This window comes from Myodes glareolus, chromosome 17, assembly GCF_982192425.1.
Source record: "Myodes glareolus chromosome 17, mMyoGla1.1, whole genome shotgun sequence".
NCBI classification, from domain to species: Eukaryota; Metazoa; Chordata; class Mammalia; order Rodentia; family Cricetidae; genus Myodes; species Myodes glareolus.
In genome coordinates, this window is record NC_142042.1 from 61,660,769 (window position 1) to 61,683,194 (window position 22,426).

The 22,426-nt window shown below is 47.8% G+C and overlaps 1 protein-coding gene and 1 long non-coding RNA gene across 2 annotated transcripts; both read left to right on the forward strand.

Moving 5' to 3' along the window:
* Positions 1–64: 64 nt before the first annotated feature.
* Ecm1 (extracellular matrix protein 1) lies at positions 65–5,595 on the forward strand. Its single transcript, XM_048427824.3, is given in 13 exon segments — positions 65–279; positions 1,342–1,404; positions 1,571–1,672; positions 1,789–1,863; positions 1,965–2,045; positions 2,490–2,540; positions 2,823–3,097; positions 3,099–3,137; positions 3,418–3,636; positions 3,638–3,793; positions 4,305–4,525; positions 4,812–4,899; positions 5,271–5,595. Coding segments are annotated over 13 exon segments (1,674 nt in total). The 5' UTR covers positions 65–209; the 3' UTR covers positions 5,505–5,595.
* Positions 5,596–7,176: 1,581 nt separating this feature from the next.
* On the forward strand, positions 7,177–12,525 carry LOC146891326 (uncharacterized). The gene is made up of 2 exons (XR_014997707.2): positions 7,177–7,397; positions 11,486–12,525. It is a non-coding gene; the product is annotated as an uncharacterized LOC146891326 (long non-coding RNA).
* Positions 12,526–22,426: the final 9,901 nt, after the last annotated feature.

Below are 22,426 nucleotides of genomic sequence, written 5' to 3' on the forward strand. Positions count from 1 at the left end.
TTTGAGAGGAGTGGCTGAGAGGAGGAGCAGCTGGGACTGAGTCACGGCAGGAAACAGGAGGGCGGGAGATAGCGTATAAAAAGACAGCAGGCCTTAGAGTTCACAACAGCAGTAGCAGCAGGCTGGCAGCAAGTGGCCCAGACCTCCAAGTCCAGCTCTACCTGGGACAACCAGCTTCTGGGTGGCCAGTGACCAGTTCTTGCCCCAGGATGGGGACCATATCCAGAGCAGCCTTGATCTTGGCCTTTTTGGCCCTGGCTTCTGCTGCCTCTGAGGGAGGTGAGTCGGGGTGGGGTCAGCAGTTGCTTAGTAGCCAGGCTCTAAACAGCTCATCAGCAGTTGGGTTCACAGTTTCCTTTGGGCTGGGGCACCTGAGTCTTTAGCCAGGGAGGCTGGAGCAGGAGAGGGATACCTAGGGATAGTTGCTAAGAAACACAAATTGGAGTCAGATTGACAACTCCAAGTGAATGTGCAGGCTGCGGGGAGTGGGGTGGGGAGGCACTCTCAGGCAGGTGAGGAAGAAAAAGAGGTCCCCAGGCTGCTCAAAACCAGTCTGCTGCCCCGGGGAGCCTTCTGACTCATTGGCTAGAAGGCCAGTTGGGGGTGCCCATTCACCCTCCCCTAAGCACATCCACACTGCTCTGGAGTCTGAACAAGGGAATGCACATTCTGGATGCGGGGAGACTCCGAGATTTTGGTATATGCAGCCTGTGCCTGGCAGAACCCTACCCATTGTCCTGGTCCCTAGTCTGGTGTCTTGTGTACAGCTACAGCCTAAAGGAGGGCCAGTGAGATGGCTCAGTATGTAAAGGCACGTGCCAACAAGGCCGGTGACCTGCATTCGATCCCAGTAACCCACATGGAAGGGGAGGAGGCTCCCACAGTTGTCCTGACCGCCACACACTCACTGGGACACACTGCACATAGAGAATTGTATTTTATATACCATATATTAGAAATATACATATATATATATAGAAATATATATATATAGAAATATATATATATATATTTATATATTTCTTTTTAAAGAAACCTAAAGTTAGAATCTGAGATTGACTGGAGAAGGCATTTAAACACCAGGCCTTTGGATTCCTACCCAAAGGCCTGTAGGAGGTTTGTGGGGAGATGGATCCTCTGAAGCTAGAGACCAGCAAAGCAGTGGCTATGGGGTGGGGAGGGGACAGCCACAAGTCCCAGCCACATGTCACATTCCCTTTAGGTACAAATTCAGGTTTTCTCAGGCCCCAACCCACTCACATCAAGGTTGGCATGGGAGATTGCTCAGGACCAGGAAAGGACCTCTCAGCATTGCCTCTGACTTGTTCTTCCTTCCTCCAGCCCTCAAGCCTTCAGAGCAAAAAGAGATGAAGCCCGAGAACCTGTTCCTGCACCTTCATGAAGGTGAGAACCCCCTGCCCAAGAACTAACCAAGTCAAACTTCCTTAGCTTTCCCGGTCACGGGACGGAGGACGGAAGCGTTCAGGGTGCATGGCTGACACACTTGGGGGAACAGGCACACGATGAGTCCAGGAGCTGCGGTTCTGACTGTCCTCCTTCTTGCCTCCAGTTGGCTATGCAGCCCCTCCTTCCCCATCGCAAACCCGGAGACTCCGAGAGGACCACTTTGAAACCTCTCAGTCTGACCCTCTCTTTGAGGAACAGAGGGAAGGTAAGGCCACCACAAGCCCCTCGTGCTTCCTGCTCTCCAGGCGGGAGGAGGGACCCCCCCACTCCGCTGTCTGGCTCAGAGGGGTGGACTGACTGCTCGCACTGCCCGTTCTGCAGTGCAGCCCCCTTCCCCAGAAGCCATCCCTGTCCAGGAAGAGTGGCCCACTCTCCCAAGGTTGGGAAAAAGCATAGGTGAGTGCTTTCCTGGTCCCCTGCCCCACCCCACTGTGGTCCTGCTGACGCTTGTCTGCTTGTCTGATCTCCACACCCTGGTGCCTTCACTCGTCTTGCAGTTGGTCCTCCTGTCCCTCAAGAAGCCATCCCCCTACAGGAAGAGCAGCCCCCTCTCCAAGTTCCTATAGAGCAGAAGGAAAGTAAGTGACTCCCTTACTCCAGAGCATGGGCTTTGGAGGCTGACCGGGTGGGCAGCTCTGCCACTGAGGCCTGTGTGGCCCCGTGCACTGCTCACTTCTCTGCGCCTTGTCGCCCTGGGTTTGGTCCCCAGCACCACAGCACCTGGTTGTGGCAGTTCCCTGTTGTCCCAGCACCTGGGAGGAGGCCTAACCATCAGCCGTTCACAGGTCACCCTCAGAGTTCAAGGTCACCCAGGGGTACATGAAGTCCTTTCTTTAAAAAAGGAAGCAGGAAGGAAGGAAACCGAGACTATTCCATAGCTATAGATTAATTGATATAAAGTAGCGCTTGTGTCTCACTTGCCCTCTGGAGTTCCTTTGTGCATGGGAACTAGGAAGTGCCCATTTTCTAGAGGTGCCCATCCCACAAGCCTTTTGCTTACACATCTCCTTCTACCCAAGTAGAGCAACATGCCCCGCATCAAGAGGAGATGGTCCAGTCCAGGCAGAAGGAGGGTGAGTGACAGCAATTGTCTGTCTGCCCCTGCGCATTAACCCTCAGGTTCAGACCCTGGCGAGAAGTGCAGGCCCCTGAGCCTCAGGAAGGACCTAATGTAGGCCTGGGCAGCCAGGTCCCTGCAGTAACCTTTTCCTTTCAGTACCGGTCAAGGTAAGAAGCCGGGACTAGCTTCGTGTTTCCACACATGCTCCCAACCCTCTTGTTCAACCCACAGTCTTCCAATTCTTCCAGCTCAGCCCGCCTTAGCATATCCCTCCCCACTGCTCTCCCAATTTCAGAGAAGCCCTTCGTGGGCCAGCGCGCTCCAGAACCCCAGCCTTGGAATCCAGCACAGCACTGCCAACAGGGCCGGAGAGGAGGCTGGGGCCACCGGCTGGACGGCTTCCCTCCTGGACGGCCTTCTCAAGACAATCTCAACCAGATCTGCCTTCCTGAGCGCCAGCATGTGGTGTATGGCCCCTGGAACCTGCCGCAGACTGGCTACTCCCACCTTAGTCGCCAAGGGGAGTCCCTCAATTTGCTCGAGACTGGGTATTCCCGCTGTTGCCGCTGCCCGCAACCCCACAAACCGCCTAGACTGCGTGAAGCTTGTGGTAAGGGTTTGGCTGCGGGTGCCGGGGTGTCTCTTAACCTCCAGACAGTGTGTGTTGGGGGTGTGTGTGTGTGAAAGGGCTAGAACCTCGCCCTGGGTACCACGGATCTCAGGCTCCTTTTCACTGGCTCTACCGCAAAGACCTCCTCAGCGTGCCCCAAGAGCACTGAACGGCCATGCTGCTTTCTTGTTTACCTGCCTGGGTTCCTTTCCTGGAGCGTGGGAGGAAGGCAGGAATGCGGACAGTGGGTTTCCGGGCTGACCCACCCCTCTCACTGTAGTGGGAGGACACAATGACCAGGTTCTGTGAGGCCGAGTTCTCTGTCAAGACCCGACCCCACCGGTGCTGCAGACAGCGGGGGGAGGAGCGATTCTCTTGCTTCCAAGAGGAAGCTCCGAGGCCACACTACCTGCTCCAGCCCTGCCCCATCCACCAGACTGGCATGTCCTCAGGGCCCCAGCTGCCTTTCCCCCCGGGGTTGCCCACTCCGGACAATGTCAAAAAACATCTGTCTCCTGAGACGCTTCCGCTCTGTGCCACGCAACCTCCTAGCTACTGACCCCATCCAGAGGCAGCTGCAGGCCCTAACCCGGCTGGAGATGGAGTTCCAGCGCTGCTGCCGCCAGGGCCACAACCACACCTGCACATGGAAGGCCGTAAGTGGGCATCCCAGCCACCTCGGAAGCTTGTCTGCCTGCCCACCTGCCCCCCCAGCTCCACTGCTGACTCTACAGCCACCCATCCACGCTCTTCCCCGTGAGCACAACCACGTTCGTCCGCTTGTGATTGTCCGTCCATCGCTGTGTCTGTCATCTGGGTTTGTTCACTCTGAGTCTTCGTGCTGCCGTCCTGGGCGCATCCACCCGTGACCCACCCGTGACCCCGCACGTGCACCTGTCTGCCATCCGCCCGTCCGTCCAGCTCTGGCCTCAGCTGACCCTCTGTACCTGCTGTTGCATCTCGTCTCCAGTGGCTAACTAGGAGCTTCATCTGTGTCCTCGCACCTTCCCCAGCCCACACACCCATAGCCACCTCCTGGTCCTCCAGTTGTTCACTCTCCCCCCTCGGCCCATGGGGCCTTGTCTCATAGATGATAGTGATAAGGTGTGGTGAGGGGAGAGGGGGCCAGGTGGTCGGGCCTCTGACGGAATCTCTTCTGGTCCACAGTGGGAGGACACCCTGGATGAATACTGTGACCGGGAACTGGCTATAAAGACCCACCCCCACTCCTGTTGCCACTACCCTCCCAGCCCTGCCCGTGACGAATGCTTCGCCCAACGGGCTCCCTATCCCAACTATGACCGGGATCTCTTGACCCTTGACCTCAGCCGAGTCACCCCTAACCTCATGGGCCATCTCTGTGGAAACGGAAGAGTTCTCACCAAGCAGTGAGTCTTGCCTAGATCTTCCCAACCCTCTTGTCTGTCCAAACCTCCTCCCTCCCTTGGGGAAAACAAAATCATGATCTCCCAGTGCCATTTGGGAGAAGGCAGCTTATTTATTTTGAAAGAGTTTCACTCTGTGGTCAAGGCTGGTCTTGAACAGAACCAATTCTCCTGCCTCAGCACTCCGAGTAGTAGGAGGGTGGGCATAAGCCGCCACCCCTGGCCCACACAGCCTTTGGGTGCTCTGGACGGCACAAGACCCTGAGTCTGCCCCTCTCATACCCATCAGTAAACAGATTCCTGGGCTGATCCAGAACATGACTGTCCGCTGCTGTGACCTGCCGTTTCCAGAACAGGCCTGCTGCGGTGAAGAGGAGGTGAGTGACTCCGGGAAACAGAGGAGGAGAGAGGGCTGGAGGTAGAGATGGCCTTGAGTTTTAGTCTCTGAAACCTGCTCCCAGAAACCAGAGGGTGAGAGGGCTAGACCCTCCTCCGTGTTCCAGACGCCTTCCCTCCCGACTTGACCTATTATCCTTGCCCTGGGCCTCAAGCTTCTGGCATTTCCAGATGTGCACATCTGTCAGTCACAAGGAATCCTGCTATGCTAGAAGACTTGCACAGTTTCTGGGCCTCTGGAGGAAATCCAGTGGTCAAGCAGTAGAAGCTGTCCAAAGGAGGACTGAGGGCCCCCAAGCCAGCCTCTGACTTCACCATGCCCAATTATCTCCGCTTTACACTCCTTTCTCAGAAACTAGCCTTCGTTGAGAATCTCTGTGGTCCCCGAAGGAGCTCCTGGAAAGATCCTGCTCTCTGCTGTACCCTGTCTCCTGGGGATGAGCAAGCCAACTGCTTCAATGTCAACTATCTGAGAAATGTGGCGCTAGTGTCCGGAGACACTAGGGATGCCACCAGCCAGGGGGAGCAGGGCCCAACCGGAGGAGCAAATGTCAACCCCACCCCTGGGTCCAAGGAAGAAAAATGAGTCACCCTGAGCCTCGGAGGATTAGATGGGGAACCCCACCCTACTCCACCCTCCTTGAACACTCATTACAATAAATGCCTCTTGGATTTGGCATCCTCATTGTCCTTAGCGCACGAACACACGAACACGCCCTCCTAAGCTCCCCTAGACTGTCCCAGTGCCGGCTCCACTGACTGCACAGAAGGCGGTCCTCAGGTGGGGGCCATAGCTAAACGACTTGACTTCTCTTGCCTTCCTGACCATGATCAAGTATTTGAAAAGAACACCATCCCTGTAACTGGCTGTTGGGATTCAGAGTGAAAAAGATGTTATCTATGTACTTGATGAGCCACAGCCCAGGCTGACATTTTAATCTTGCTGTGCTCAGGATGAAACCAGCGTCTTGACAACTAATCACATTGTTACACCGAGCTATGTCCCTATGTCCCCAGCCCAAGCTGTGTGATCTCTGAGTGTGTATGTTTGTGAATGTGCATGTGTGCATGTATATGTGTGTGTGTGTGTGTATGTATGTATGTATGTATGTATATATGTAAGCTTCCCAGGTCGGCTAGCTGTGTGGACCCTCAAGGATTCCGCTGCCCGCTGGCTCACAGACCCACAGCTAAAGATCCCAGCTCGGTGGCAAGCACTTACCATCTCCCTACCCCAGCCTGGCATTTTAAATCACATTCAGTCCTTTAAGAATTCCTGCTTTGTGCTGGGCAGTGGTTGCCGCACGCCTTTAATCCTAGCACTTGGGAGGCAGAGGCAGGCCTGGTCTACAAAGCGAGTTCCAGGACAACCAGGGCTGTTACACAGAGAGAGCCTGTCTCCAAAAACAAAACAATAACAAAAAAAGTTCCCACTTTGGCTCATCAGTTTGCTGACCACTTGGGAAATACAAGTCATGTCAGACTTGGGAAATACAAGTTTAAAACACACAACCCCTGCCTGGTCATTCACAGTCCAAGAACCTGTTCGCAGGTGTGACGAGTGTTGTACAGGGTGGTTAGGGTGTCAGTCTGCTCTGAGCAGGTCAAGACCTGAGTGGGGTGAGGTTGAGCTGGAGGCAGCCGGTGGCACTGGGATAGCATCTGAGCAGTGTGGCAAAGCTCCCACTTCAGACAGGCAGGATGCATGCCTCAGGCACGAACACACCAAGGCCTTACTTCTTGGTGGCCCCCTTTGGCTCCTGCAAATGATACAAGGCCACTGGAGTTTCCAGCAAAGGAGGGGCTCAAATTTGCTTTGGGAGATGTCTAGTCAGCAACCATGTTCCCAGGCAAGGGGGTTGAACTCCAGCCCTGAGGTGAATCAGACAAGGGCAGGATCTGACTGGGACCTTCAAGTCCTGCAAAGCTGCCCTGGAACCCTGAACCTCAAGGCTGGGGATGGAAGAATACTCCTGGGGAGGGCTTCCTCTGTGACCTTGGTGGTGGCAGAACATCTTTCCAAAAACACAGGCTTCTGAGTTCCAGTTCAAGCAAAAAGGGTGAACCAAGACGGGTCATGCACCCTGGCTAGGACCCAACCCACACCAGCCGCTTCCTGCCTTGCCACAGCCTTCTATTTATTTTTTTGGTCAGTGGTTGTTTCTAAGCAACTACTTAGCAGATCCTTCCTGCCTGTCAGCACTAGGGCCAATAGGCTGGCAGCCGCAGCTCATCGCCCCACCCCAGCCCCTGTCCGGAGCTCCAGAGCCCCAGCAGTCCATGCACAAGTCCCAAGCCCTCTGACCGGAAGTCACATCCCAAGACTCTTCTGTCTTTACCAAGTCGCACAGCACCGGCCACCCCGGTTCACAGTGTGCTGGGAGGAAAGAAGAGAAATGGAGGAATAGTAAGCAGCTGGGAAGAAGGAACCAGAGAAGGGGCTAAGAAGCAAGCTCCCTGTGAGCGTTAGTAATAGGCGGTGAGTTTGAACAGCATGAAATGGGTTGCGGTTACTAAGGAAAAGGGGAAGTATTAAAATTCACAGCAATTAGATGTGAACATTATTAAGATAGAAGTTAAACCAGGTGGTGGCGCACGCCTTTAACATTAGCACTCATGCGACATTGGCAGGTGGATCTCTGAGTTCTAGGCCAGCATGGTCGACAGAGAGAGTTCCAGAACAACCAGGACTACACAGAGAAACTCTGTCTCCAAAAGTCAAAAGAAAAGAAAAAAAGTTGAAGTTTGTGGGAGACACAGGAATCAGAGCTTCTTTCTAACTGAGGAGAGCTGAATTCCACAGAGCAGTTAAAGCATAAAGGGCTGGGGAGGTGGCTCAGTGGCTAAGAGCCCCGACTGCTCGGCAAGAGGACTTGGGTTGATTTCCAGCATCCGCAGGGAATCCAAGCCCTCTGCTGGCCTCTGCTAGCCCCAGGCACATACAGGCATGCAGACAAAACACAGAGAATTAATCAAACTTTTAAAAATTACAAAAATAGCTAGGTGGCGGTAGTGTATGTATGGCTTTAATCCCAGCATTTGGGAAGCAGAGACAGGACGATCTCATGAGTTCGAGCCCAGCCTGGTCTACAGAGCGAGTTCCAGGACAGCTGGGTCTGTTATACAGAGAAACCCCGTCTCAAGAAAAAAGGACGGGCTGGAGAGCTGGCTCAGCAATTGAGAACACTGTCTGCTCCTCCAGAGGATCCGGGTTTAATTCCCAGCATCCACATGGCAGCTCACAGCTGTCTGTAACTAGTTCCAGGGGATCCAATACCTCACACAGACATACATGCAGGCAAAACAATGCATGTAAAATAAAAGTAAATAAATCATTAAATTGCTGTAAATAAAAAGACAAACAAAAAAATTAAAAGACAATAATAAACAAGTTTAGATTTTTATTGGAAGGGATTGGAGAGCTAGCTGGTTTAGCAGTCAGGAAAGCCCGAGTTTGGTTCCCAGGACTCAGGCAACTCACATCTGCCTGCAATTACAGGTCCTGGGATCCCGCTCCCTCCACCGGCACCTGTGACACGTGGCAGACATGTGGCATACAATTAAAATAGAAAAAAGATTGTGGTGGCCAGGCAGCGGTGGCACACACTTTTAATTCCAGCACTCGGGAGGCAGAGGCAGGCAAATCTCTGTGAGTTTGAGGCCAGCCTGGTCTACAGAGTGAGTTCCAGGACAGGCTCCAAAGCTACACATAGAAACCATGTCTCAAAAAAACCAAAGACCAAACAAACAAACAAACAAAATGATGGTGGTAGCTCAAATCCTCAAACTTGGGAGGCACAGGCCAGTGAATCTTATTGAGTTTGAGGCCAGCCTGTTCTACAAAGTTCCAGGACAGCCAGAACTACGTGAGCCCCTGTCTCAAGAATAAATAAATATCTAAACCTGACTAGAAAAAAGTATCAAAAGAAATCAAGTGAGGCTGAGTGGTGGTGGTGGTCACACCTTTAACCCCAGCACCCAGGAGGCAGAGCAGGTGGATCTCCGTGGGTTCAAGGCCAGCCTGGGATGGAGGCTGGGTATGTAGTATCATTGCCTTTACTCTCGCAGGGCAGGCAGATCTCTTTGAGTTTGAGACCAACCTCATTAACAAAGTGAGTTCCAGGACAGCCAGGGCTATGTAGATAGACATAAACAAAACAAACAAAACAAAACAAAAACTGAAAACAGAACAAAACCAAAAACCCTGAAGGGAAACTCACTATGCTCTTGTCTCAGCCTCTCAATTGCCAAAGTGCTGGGATTACAGACCCATCCACCACCAAGACATGAACATGGTCTGAGCCTAGCCTGAGCAGCATCCAGACTCCGTGGAGAGTTAAATTACATTAGATAGATGCCCTGCTCCCATTTGTTTGCTTACCGCAGCAATCTGTGATAAACTTGAGGGGGAAGGGGTTCATTTTAGCTCAAAAAAACTGAAACAGGTTGCTGGCTTGCATCTCAACCCAGGACCACCAGGGATGGCATCGCCCTTGTGCCCTCCCACACCAATCAGTATTCAAGAAAGTGCCCCACAGACAGGGCCACAGCTGAGGGACTGAGACACTCTCTCAATTGATGTTCCACAAAAAGCAAACAGCACAGGGCAAGTGACAATGTGTGACAGGCAGGAACGGATGGCCTGGGGAAGAGAAGCAGCTCAGAGGCGTTAGTGACACCTGAAAAGTCCCCAGATTCTGTGTTAATGATAGAGGAAAAATAAAGAGGTAAGGGGAATGGCCGAACAAGGTGTCCTGTACCTGTAGTCCCAGGAGCTCGGGCAACGGAGGCAGGAGGATTATGAATTCAAGGCCTGTAGCTAGGAAACTCAGACTCTTCAAAGCACCATGGGAAAGCAAACATGGTAGCCCATGCCTGTAACAATAAACTGGGGAGGTGAAGGCAAAAGGAGTCATGAATTGGAGGATGGAGAGAGAGAGAGAGAGAGAGAGAGAGAGAGAGAGAGAGAGAGAGCGCAGAATAGATATGTAATTCTGGAGAGATGGCTCAGCAGTTAAGAACATTGACTGTTCTTCCCAGCACCCACATGGCAGCTCACTATAAATCTGTAACTCCAGTTCCAAGGGATCCTATGCCCTGTTCTGACTTCCATGGATACCAGGCATATATGTGGTGAACAGACATACATACAGACATGAAGACATACATAGAAAACATGTAAAAAAGTTAAATTACATTTTAAAATCTTGTGTGTGTGTGTGTGTGTGTGTGTGTGTGTGTTCCAGAACAGCCTGGGTTATACAGAGAGATCCTGTCTCGAAAAACAAAATAAAAACAAAAAACCCTTAAAAGCACTATCTAGATGTGATAGCAACACTTTAATTTTAATAATTAAATTATTATTAATTCAGTAAAGCTCATCTAAGGCACAATTATCTACTCCACTAGATTTACTGGAAATTAGTTCCAGGTCTTTTAGGTAGAAATAGAGGATGGAGCTTCCATGATTCTAAGCACACAGATCTCTGTTTCAAGATGAGTTCTATGTTTAAATTGGAATGAAATCCACTTTTAAAAATAGTTTTAACTTGTATTTTATGTACATTGGTGTTCTGCCATGATATGGGGTGTCCTTCTGTATATGTGTTGCTTTTATTGGTTGATAAACAAAGCTATTTCAGCCAATGGTTTAGTAAAGTAAAGCCAGGCAGGAAATCTGAACAGAGATAGAGAGAGAGTAGGCAGAATCAAGGAGATGCCATGTAGCTGCCCAAGAAGAAAGAGGTAACAAACCACGAGCCTCATTGTAAAATATAAAATAATAGAAATGGGTTAATTTAAGATGTTAGAGTGAACTAGGAATATGCCTAAAATATTGGCCAAACAGTATTGTAATTAATATAGTTTCTGTGTGATTATTTGGGTTTGGGTGTCTGGGAAATAAATGAGCAGTCTCTGCATACAAAATGGATCCATAAAAGACTTTTAAAAAATGATTTAAAAAAAAAAAAAAGAAAGAAAGAAAGGGCCAGGCAGTGGTGGCTCACGCCTTTAATCCCAGCATTCGGGAGGCAGAGGCAGGAGGATCTCTGTGAGTTCGAGGCCAGCCCGGGCTACAAGAGCTAGTTCCAGGACAGGCTCCAAAGCTATAGAGAAACCCTGTCTTGAAAAACCAAAAAAGGGGGGGCTTCAAGATAAACCCACAAAAACGGGAGTCAAGCACAACTTCTTGGTAGCCACATATTTTCAGGTTTCTCTGCTCGCTGGCAACAACAGAGGTGCAGCTCCTTTAAGAGAAGGCTTCCTGGTTCATACTGGTGGCAGGAATGGTTATGGCTCTTGGAGTGTGCTGCAGGTTACTTGGTGGCAGCATGGGCCAATTGCTTCACAGAGGTGTATAATTAATAACTGCAAATTATAGTCATTTATAATAGTCAAAATTGTAGTCATGTTAGTTAGGTTTTCTAGATATATAGAGATATATTTCAGTTAGATAATCTTCAACACTTCAAAGATCTACAGAATATGGCATTTAACATGTTTTAAGAACTTAGACCTTTCTTTTTCTTTTCTTTTCTTTTTATTTATTTATTTTTTTTGAGACAGGGTTTCTCTGTGACTTTGGAGCCTGTCCTGGAGCTAGCGCTTATAGACCAGACTGGCCTTGAACTCAGAGATCCACCTGCCTCTGCCTAGAACTTAGTCTTTTCTTGACAGTGAGACATGTCTGCTTCTGGAAGCACCAATTACTTCAGAGAGGGTGATGGACATTGAAGAAACTTGTTAGGGGATTTGCCTTCAATGTGACAAGGTCATTTGGGCAAGAAACTGCTCTTGCCTATACTGTGCTGTATAAACTGGACACGCAAGACCCACAGAAAAATGACTGCTAAGCTTTTCAAAAGATGGAATGGTTCGTCAGAGTTACTGCTTCACAGAAGAAACTGCCAGATATTCTATGGGACACAGAAGAAAATGCCTGACAAACTGCCAATACAGGCAAAACTGTCTTTCAAATTTCCTGCTTCATGAAAAAGTCTGCCAGATACTATCAGCCTATAGGCTGAAGATGGATGCCCCAATGTTACAGAAAAACTTTGGGTAACTGTCCAGGCAATGAGATGTCTCTGTCAATTCTAGAGTTTTGGATCTTACTTATAATGCATTTCCTGTTTACTTAGGTAATATTTCCTTCGGGGATCTTTGATGGATTTAAAGACTAGATAGTTATAATTATAGTTTTCCTTAGTTGTGATAAAAGATAAATTGATATGAAACTTTGGACTCACAAAATATTGTATCTGTAATTCTTGCTTGATACCTGTTTTGTTATATGTAATTTTACTATGCTAAAGTTAAAATCTTCCTTTTCAATTAGACAGAAAAAGGGAGATGATATGGGATGTCCTTCAGTATATGTGTTGCTTTTATTGGTTGATAAATAAAGTTGTTTTGGCCGATGACTTAGCAGAGTAAAGTCAGGCAGGAAATCTGAACAGAGATATAGAGAGAGTAGGCAGAGTCAAGGAGACAACATGTAGCCACTCAAGAAGCAACAAACCTCAAGGTAAAATATAAAAGAAATGGGTTGACTTAAGATGTTAGAGCTAACTAGGAATTGGCCAAACAGTGTTGTACTTACTATAGTTTCTGTGTGATTATTCTGGTCTGGGCATCAGGAAATGAACACCTTCTCTGTGGGAGGGTGTCAGATCCCCTGGGACAAGAATTACAAACAGTTGTGAGCACCCATGGGACTTGAACCAGGGTTCTCTGGAAGAGTAGCTCACTCCCAACCACTGAACCATCTCTCCAGCCCTAAAATTCACTTTTTTATAATTAAAAAAAAAAACAAAACATTGTGGCTAAACGATGGTAACAATCGCCTGAACCGTTGGAAGGGCTGTGGGTGTGCCTCATAGTCCGGAAACCTAGAATGAAAAAAAAGTATCCATGAAATGCAATTAAGCAAAGAACAAGAAAATGACCATAAAATAATAATAATATAAAAATAAAGCAAGGTGGTGGCGGCGCATGCTTTAATTCCATCCAGCACTTTAAAGGCAGAGGCAGGTGGGTCTCTGAGTTCAAGGCCAGCCTGGTCTACACAGCAAGTTCCAGGACAGCCAGAGCAGTTACTCAGAGAAACCCTGTCTTGAAAAATAAAACAAACAAACAATAATATAAAATTAAAGAGGGCAGGAGTGGCAGCCCACACCATTAGCTCCAGAATGTAGAAGGCAGAAACTGGTGTATCTTAGTGAGCATGAGGCCTGCGTAATCTACAAAGTGAGAGTCAGGCAAGACAAGGCACACAACAAAACCCTGTTTTAAAACAAAGCAAAAATGAAGAAAGAAAGGTAGTAAAGAAAGAGCAAGGAAGAAAATAAGGAAAAGGAAAGAGACTGAAGGGTTGGTGGTGTGGCTCAGTGGCATTACATCTGCATGAGACTGTTGTTTACAACGGAAGCCACACACACATAGCACAGAGACTGGCAACCGCCCTGCCTCCCTACAAGGAGACATTGTAGTGGGTGCCTGAGCCAGATCCAATTAAGTCCCTTCCAAAATTCCCAAGCATGGAATCTGTGATAACATTGGGCTAATTAGCAAGATGGTAATAAATGACCAGCACGAAAGAACCTACTGGCCATTTTACATTTGTTTATTTGATACTGGGCTTTGTGGGTACCTTTTAAAGTTTGTTTATTATATATAGTGTTCTGCCTGCACATATGCCTGAAGGCCAGAAGAGGGCGCCAGATCTCATTACAGATGGTTGTGAGTCACCATGTGGTTGCTGGGAATTGAACTCAGGTCCTCCAGAACCTTAACCACTCTTAAGTGGTTAAGTGCTCTTAACCACTGGGCCATCTCTCCAGCCTCTGGTTTGAACTTACGATCCTCTAGTCTAAAAGGCTCAAGTGCCTGGCTCTTCGGTTTTTGTTTTTTAAAAACAGGGTTTCTCCATATAACCTTGGCTGTTCTGGAACTCACACTGTAGACCAGGCTGGTGTCAGACTCAGAGATCCACCTGCCTCTGCCTCCTAAGTGCTGGGATTAAAGGGATGTGCCACCACCACCCAGCCTCTTTCATAATTTTTTTTATTTTTTATTTTTATTTTTTATTTTTTTCGAGACATAGTCTCCCATGTAACAGCTCTGGCTGTCCAAGAACTTGCTTTGTAGACCAGGTTGGCTTTGAACTCACATAGATCCACCTGCCTCTGCCTCCCAAGTGCTGGGATTAAGGGTGTGTGCCACCACAGCCCTGCTTCACATTTTTTAAAAAGTCCTGTTTAATCAGAATTTCTCATATTTATATTTTTGTGAATATTTTTCCTCTGTGGGAATTTACAATTTTTCATAAAAATTTTCATGCTTTTAGCATAAAGTTCACAGCATCCTCTTGAGTTTCTCCTTTGAGATAGATCTAACATAAACCAGGTTGACATCAGCTTTCTGTGTAGAAAGAATGAATTTAAACTAACTCCCATCTCCACCTCTCAAGTACTAGGATAATGGGCATGCACTACTGGCTGACTTCTTTTTAAATTTTCTCGATTAACCTGGCATAGTGGTGCACACCTTTAATCCCAGCACTCGGGAGGCAGAGGTAGAGGCAGATCTTTGTGAGTTCAAGGCTAGCCTGGTCTACAGGGTGACTTCCAGCTAGGACTATTACACAGAGAAACCCTGTCTCGAAAAAAAACAGAGAGACAGAGAGAGAAGAGGGGGGGGAATAAGTGCAACAATTAGATAAGGGAGCCTCATGAAATTAAAAGGCTTTTGTAGAGCAGAGCAAAGAGCTAAGAGACAGCCTACAAACTGGGCAGTGGGGGCTTAATCCCAGCACTCGGGATGCAGAGGCAGGAGAATCTCTGAGTTCGAGGCCAGCCTGGGCTGCAAAGTGAATAGCAAAAGACAGGCTCCAAAGCTACACAAAGAAACCTTGTCTCAAAAGACAAGAGAGAGAGAGAGAGAGAGAGAGAGAGAGAGAGAGAGAGAGAGCCTACAGGTAGGGAAGGGCCTTTGCTAGTTATACATCTGATGTGGATTAATATCTAGACTACACAAACAAAGAACTCAAGAAACTAAACAAGCAACCAACCCACCCAAGGAATGGGCTCCTGAAATGAATAGATCATTCTCAAAAGATGGAACACAAATGCCCAAGAACATGGAAAATGCTTTATCACCCTGGCCATCAGAGAAACGCAAGCAGCCACACCGGGATTCCATCTCACCCTAGTCAGAATGGTAGTCACTAAGAAAACAGCCACAGTGTTGACCAGGATGTGGACAGAAAAGAACCTTATATGCTGCCGGCAGAGCTAAAAAAACGAGTCCAGCCACTGAGGTCATCGGGACAGAGGTTTCCCAGAAAACGGAAAGAGTTCTTCCTATGACACAGCTGTCGTAATTTAGAAAAAGTGGCACAAGAGAGAAAGATGCCATGTGAAAGAGCTCAGGTTTTTATTGAGGGAAAGGGAATGGGAAAATCAGGTGAGGGAACAGGAGAGACTGGCCTCTGGGGACCCAAGTGGCAGAAAAGAAGAGAGACGAGAAAGAGAGAGACAGACAGACAGACAGACAGCTGCAACTGAGGACATATGCCCCAAGGGCAGGCCAGTACAAATGTCTGGATGCTAACATCCCTCCCTTTTTATTTATTATAAAAAGGTGGAGCCAGGCAGTGATGGCGCACACCTTTAATCCCAGCACTCAGGAGGCAGAGACAGGAGGATCTCTGTGAGTTCGAGGCCAGTCTGGCCTACAGAGTGAGTTCCAGGACAGGCCTCAAAGCTACAGAGACACCCTGTGATGAAAAACAAAAACAAAACAAAACAAAAAGGGGGAGGAGTTAGAAAGGGGGAGCAAGTGAGGCGGGGTTGAGGATGCTGAGTTCTCAAGACTACATCCTGCTGCTGACCTGGGGGGTGGCGGCGTTCATCTTTGGGGGACCTGGGAAAACTGGGGTGCTAGCCACGTTCTGGAGTAGCTGGATGTTTCACTTCACTGCCTAGGCTCTGAGGAACTGTCAGACCTGGGTGGATCCAAGTCGACTCCCTAGAGTTTACAGCACCTGATCCTTTCCCATTACCACAGCGTCACCCGGACATGTTTGATGGTCTTGCGCCTCCAGCTCTGTGGCCAACAGCTGGTAATGGGCGGTGGGACTCCGAAAACGTCCCAGTGGGAGCGAGGAGGTATAGACGATGACACAGCTCCCATGAGTGAGGCAGAGAAGACTCAAGGGTCTGCAATTCCTAGCGTCCCAGGAATTCAGAGAGGATCAATTTCAAGACAGGCACGGTCATCACGCAAAGAGACCCACTGGACAAAGAGCTCTAAGCCTGAAAGAGGCACAGTCACCTGGTACCAGGACTTCGAGAAAAGTCAGAAGGCAAGGAGAGGACTGTGCTCGAGACAGGAAGCCTCACATCCCCGGATGATGGTCTAACCCAATTAACAATATTGAATGGAAGGCAAGGCCGCCAGAGAACAAGAAAGCAGATTTGTTGCAGGTGAAAAAGGGCAGCTCTGTTGAGGGTGGAACCGGTGGGAAGGGTGGAGCCGGTGGGAAGGGTGGAGCCGGTGGGAAGGGTCCCAGGGTGAAGTGATTGCCTTTCAGTGGGCTCTGCCACTGAGTAAACATGCCACGTGCAACAGAGATCAGGGTCGCTGACAGAGTGTTGCAAAGGTCCCGTAAAACATCAGGACATAGAGTGCCAGGAAGCAGATTTTTGGTAGGTTTAGTCCTAGGAGTGAGGCAGAACAAGAACCAGTGACTTTTTATCAAGCAAGGATCGCGAGAAAGGCATAAGCTACCCGGTGGTGATCCGGTCAATCAAAGGCCAAAGGACCTGAGAGTCCCGAGAAATGAGGTCGTCGTCACGCAGAGTGGGGGCCAAGGGCTCTGAGCCCAAAGGCCGTGGTTGTCTGGTACCAGGGCCTAATTAATAAGCCAAAAGGCAAGAAACCATGCTCTAGAGAAAAGACGAGCCCTCCCTCGGGAAACAGCCAGAGGTGGGAGAAAGGGCAGGGCTCACCAATCCTGCAGGTTTGGGATGAAGGGACCCAGCAATCTGGAGAAGCAAGACTGTCGAGGCGGTCATATGTGGAGCAGTTTCCAGGATTAAACTGCCTGCGGGCAGGAAGAAGCAGCAGAAGAGCTTTTTCTGGTCAGGAGACCAATGCTGTAATTCAGAAAAAAATGGAGTGTGAAAGAAAGACGCCATGAGACCAAGTTCATATGGAGGGGTTTGTGTTAAGGGGAAGGGAACATTAAAGAAAGGAAAGGCCAGGGGAGACCAGGCCTCCAGGGACAGGAGTGGCAGAAAAGCAGAGAGAAGAGAAAGAGACAGACAGACAGAGGCAGACAGAGATGGGAGGTGGGCAGGGACTTTTTTTGTTTTTGTTTTTGTTTTTCGAGACAGGGTTTCTCTGTGTAGCTTTGTAACTTGTCCTGGAACTTGATCTGTAGACCTCACTGACCTCAGACTCGTGAGATCTGCCTGCCTCTGCCTCCCGAGCGCTGGGATTAAAGGCAAAGGCCACCACTGCCCAGCTAAGGGCAGGGCCCTTTTAAAATGGAACCTAGTGAATGTGCACAGGTGCTCTTGGTCGCTGCACCTGAGGAGGCGTACCCCAAGGTCAGGCCAGTGCAGATGCCGGAACACTAACAGCAGCCGGTACACTCACGGGTGTGTACACATGGCAGAGACACTCACCCATCCATGTTTAATGCTGCACTGTTCACAACAGCCAAGGAATTGGAGCAACCTAGACAACCAACAACAGAGGAAATGTGGTATGTGCAAGTGAGGCCACATGTGTGGTCAAGCACACAGAGGCCAGAGGCTGACTCAGCTTCTTCTGAAAATGCTCTCACTTAACTTCTTGAGGCAGGGTCTCTCACTGACTCACTCAGGCTGCCTGAACAAGGAGCTCTAGTGATCTCCCCGTCTCCTATCTCTGCCTCTCTAAAAATGAGATTACAGGCACAAAACACCATGTGTACGTGTGTGTGTGTGCATGTATGTGTGTGTGTGTGTGTGTGTCCCAACTGAGCCATTTCCCAAACCCCACACGGATTTTAGATTTTGGTTTTTTGTTTGTTTGTTTGGTTGGTTGGTTGGTTGGTTTTTTGAGACAGGGTTTCTCCATTATCTTTGGAGTCGGCCCTGGAACTCACTTTGTAGACCAAGTTGGCCTCAAACTCACAGAGATCTGCCTGCATCTGCCTCCCAAGTGCTGGGATTAAAGGCGTGCGCCACCACCAACCAGCCCCCACATGAATTTTTATTTTATTTTTAATTTTTTCATTTTCAAGAAAGTTGGTCCAACAGGAGGGCAGTCATATGAAGTTACTGTCCCAGTCACTGATGTATACTGTGATGTTCTACACTGTGAAGAGGCACCATAGCCAAGGTAACCATAGAAAAGAAAGCAGTTAACTGGGAACTCACTTACAGTTGTAGTGCTCCAGAACGTCACGGTGGGAATCAGGCAGGCACAGCGTTGGGGCAGTAGTATCTGGTTCACAGGTAGCAGGCAGTGGGGGCAGGTGGAGAGGGCCCTGCATAGACCATTAAAGAAAGAAAACTTGGGACAAAGGGGACTAACGGGATGGTGGAAGATGAGGAACGGGAGAGGCAAGGGGCTCACTATACAATATGGACATGGTCAGAAACTTTTTAAGAAGAAAGAGAAGGAGCTGGAGAGACGGTTCAGTGTTTAAGAGCAGTGGCAGTTCTTCTAGAGGTCCTGAGTTCAATTCCCATCAACCACATGGTGGCTCACAACCATCTGTAAAGAGATCTGGTGCTCTCTTCTGGCCTGCAGGCATATTAGGCAGACAAAACATTGTATACATAATAAATATAAATCTTAAAAAAAAAAGAAAGTGGTGTGGGATTCCCCTCTGTATGCTATGAATATGCTTTATTACCATTGGTTAATAAAGAAGCTGCTTCGGCCTATGGCAGGGCAGAATATAGCCAGGCTGGAAGAGATGTATAGAGACAGTAGGCAGACTTGAGGAGACGCTGTAGTTGCTGAAGGAGACAGACGCCAGAACCCTTACCACATCCTTATGGTGATATACAAATTAATAGAAATGGGTTAATTTAAGATGTAAGAGTTAGTTAATAAGAAACCTGAGCTAATAAGCCAAGCAGGATTGTAATTAATAAAGTTTCTGTATGATTATTCAGATCTGGGTCTCTGGGAATGAAAAAGCAGTCTCCACTTATAAGAAAGAAAGAAAAAACAATGAGATTACTGGGAGTGGTGGCACACACCTTTAATCCCAGCACTCAGGAGGCAGAGGCAGGCAGGTCTCTGTGAGTTCAAGATCAACCTGGTCTACAGAGAGAGTTCCAGGACAGCTATGACTGGACACAGCCCAGGACCACCTGCCCACAGCAGGCACTGCCCACAGTGAGATGGACCTGCCTGTCAGTCACTAAGCAAGAAAATGCACTGTAGACTTGCCCACAGGTCAATCTGATGGAGGCATTTTCTCAACTGAAGTTCCCTCTTCCCAGATAGCTTGTGTCAAATTGAAAACAAACAAATGCAACAACAAAACCAACCACACAAACAACAACAAAAACAAGAGCAAATACACCTGGGGATGTAACTTAATGGCAGAACATTTGACTCATACCTTATCCTTTGGTTTGACTCCTAGGAGACACAGGCGCGTGTGCACACACACACACACACATGCATGGTGGGAGGTGGCAATATTTAATAGATTTTTATATAATTATTGGATTTAAAAAAACTTACTTGGTTGAGTATAGCTCATGTCTGTAATTCCAGCACTTGGGAGACTAAGGCAGGAGAATCACAAATTCAAAGTCAGTATGGTCTATATTTTGAGTTTGCAGTCAGCTTGAGTTACATGAAACTCTGTTTCAAATATTTATTTATTTATTTATTTATTTATTTATTTATTTGTTTGTTTGTTTTGGTTTTTCGAGACAGGGTTTCTCTGTAGCTTTGGAGCCTGTCCTGGAACTATCTCTTGTAGACCAGGCTGGCCTCCAACTCACAGAGAAACTGCCTCTGCCTCCTGAGTGCTGGGCTTAAAGGCGTGCACCACCACCGCCTGGCAATTATAATATTTTTACAGGAGACCTTGAGCCACTAAGTAAAATTCTTAAAGGGAGCAATAAGCCAATTACCAGTAGAAAGCTTATAGAAGCTGCCAAACAGGTACTCAAGCAGGCAGAGTATACAATAATCAGCAAGTACAGTATATTAGTTATGATTCAGCTGTGGCAAGGGTGTATATTAAGTACAAAACTTATTCTACAGCAGTTTTCTGGAAAGCAAAATGCCTTTTATGACTGCACCTTCCCATTTTTCCAGTTGAGATGTTAAACTCTTAATTTGAAGCAGTAGCCTGTCTAATACAGAAGGGCAGGTCGGACTCCGGGAGATGTTTTAGCAGAGAACTGACTGCGATCAATGTTTCCTATACTAAGCAATAGATTACCTGACAATTTTAAAATAGTGATTCTTGGACAATTATGTTTGCTCAATTTAAAGGCCAGAGTAATAATCTTTCCCAGGTCATCGTTGTTGCAATTCTCACAACTATATTTTGCTAATGTTATAGCTAAAGATCCCTTAAAGGATGTTATGCTAAAATTTTGCAGATGGTTCTTTCAATGGAAAAACTGCTTATATGATTAATAATGAAAAGGAATTGTGGAGCGCGCCACGGCTCCTCAAAAACAACTTAAAAGGATGAAAGCTGCAGACAGATCTGGCACGGCGACACCAAGGTGACCTTTGCTAAGGCAAGGTGAAAAAGCTCTTGCAATAAATTAGAAAAAGACCCGGCCCTATATTAGTTTGGGGTCGAGGATGTGTTTGTGCTTTTTTCACAGAAAGAAAATGAAGCTGGATGAGATGACTGCATATACAGTAAGGAGTGGCAGACCCAATGACATCATACCTGCAAACGCCCATAGAGGAGTTGGAGAAAGGAGTTGAAGAGGAGTCCTTGGTCCAGTCTTCCCCGCCCCCACAGAGAGGAGTGCCTGGTCTGTGGGACCAGCTGATGCCCCGCTGCTCTGAGGGACGGATGCTGAGCTGCTTCCAGACACTCGAGACACACACAGACCCTGTTACACTGAGGGACGGATGCTGAGCTGCTTCCAGACACTTGGGACACACACAGACCCTGTTACACTGAGGGACGGATGCTGAGCTGCTTCCAGACACCTGGGACACACACAGACCCTGTTACACTGAGGGACGGATGCTGAGCTGCTTCCAGACACTCAGGACACAGCACACAGACCCAGAGACCCTGCTGAGATGACCTGACCGTGATGACTACAATTATCTGCAGTCTGAATCCTGTTTGCTGTGGAGCTGAATTAGAAATGCAGACTAAACATTTGACTGTTTTGATCTATGGGACACAGAACTCATTTGATTAAAATATTGGACCTGAGAACTAGGATCTAAGCTTTCCTCTTAGGAAAAAAGACTCAAAATAAGAAATGACTAAAATCCCTCTTCACTTAAGAGGGGGGCAACCTAAGGGTTTAATTGCTGCTCAGAGACTGGAACTGGTCTCTGATAGCAGGAATGTCATTGTATTTTCACCCATTAGAAAAGCTTTCCTTGTTTTTTTTTTGATGAATGTGGATTTTAAAAAATTGTGATATGTTTAATTGTGGATTCATTGTTAATTCCCATTCTAAAATTATAGTATTGACCTGATAATGTTTGTAACTGTTTATAAGATGTTGAGAAAGGTTTGACATACCCTGTAAATTAGTTTTAGTGCATATGTTAAAAAAATTAGATTTTGATACAATGTAAAAAACTTAAGAGGCGCTCTAAACTAGCTAAAAAACATTTTAAACTCAGGTGATTCTCTTCTCCTTTAAATAGGAGACTATGGTCTTTAAGTACATGATTATTCATAAAGCATCATAATTTATCCTACAAAAAAGTATGGCTCTAAGACACAGAGCCCAAAGTTATCTCTCTCCCTTAATCTCTTTTCTTCACAGAAGTCAGCAGTCAATGATGGGTTTAAAGCTTCTCCTCCCCAAAAACCTAAGACAAGAGCTTACATAAAATATTCCTAATTTCCAGTGACGGGTAAATTTGGGTAAAGGGAAGTCTTTGCCCAAGGCAGACGTGATCATCTGTCCTGTTGTAGAAGCACAGGTTTTATTAAAATTAAACACCAAGAGTGGATTGTAGGGCCATCTATCATACAGGGCCATATATCTACATTGAATGGCAGCCAGACTTCCAGGCCATAGTTTGCACCTGGCCTCACAGAAGGAGGTCACCCAGTCTTTACAGACAAAGGGTCAGGATAGGCTAACGTTGTTCTGCTCCTTCTTTGTAATTTGGAGGACGCCTGAGATAGAGATGCTGATTTGGCCTATGTGACAGAGCTGGCTTACAGAGCAGGAAGACAGAAAGACAAAATGGACATAGAAAGGTATGGTCAAATGTGTAGACATGACCACAACCATTCTCCCGGTTACCTAGGAGACA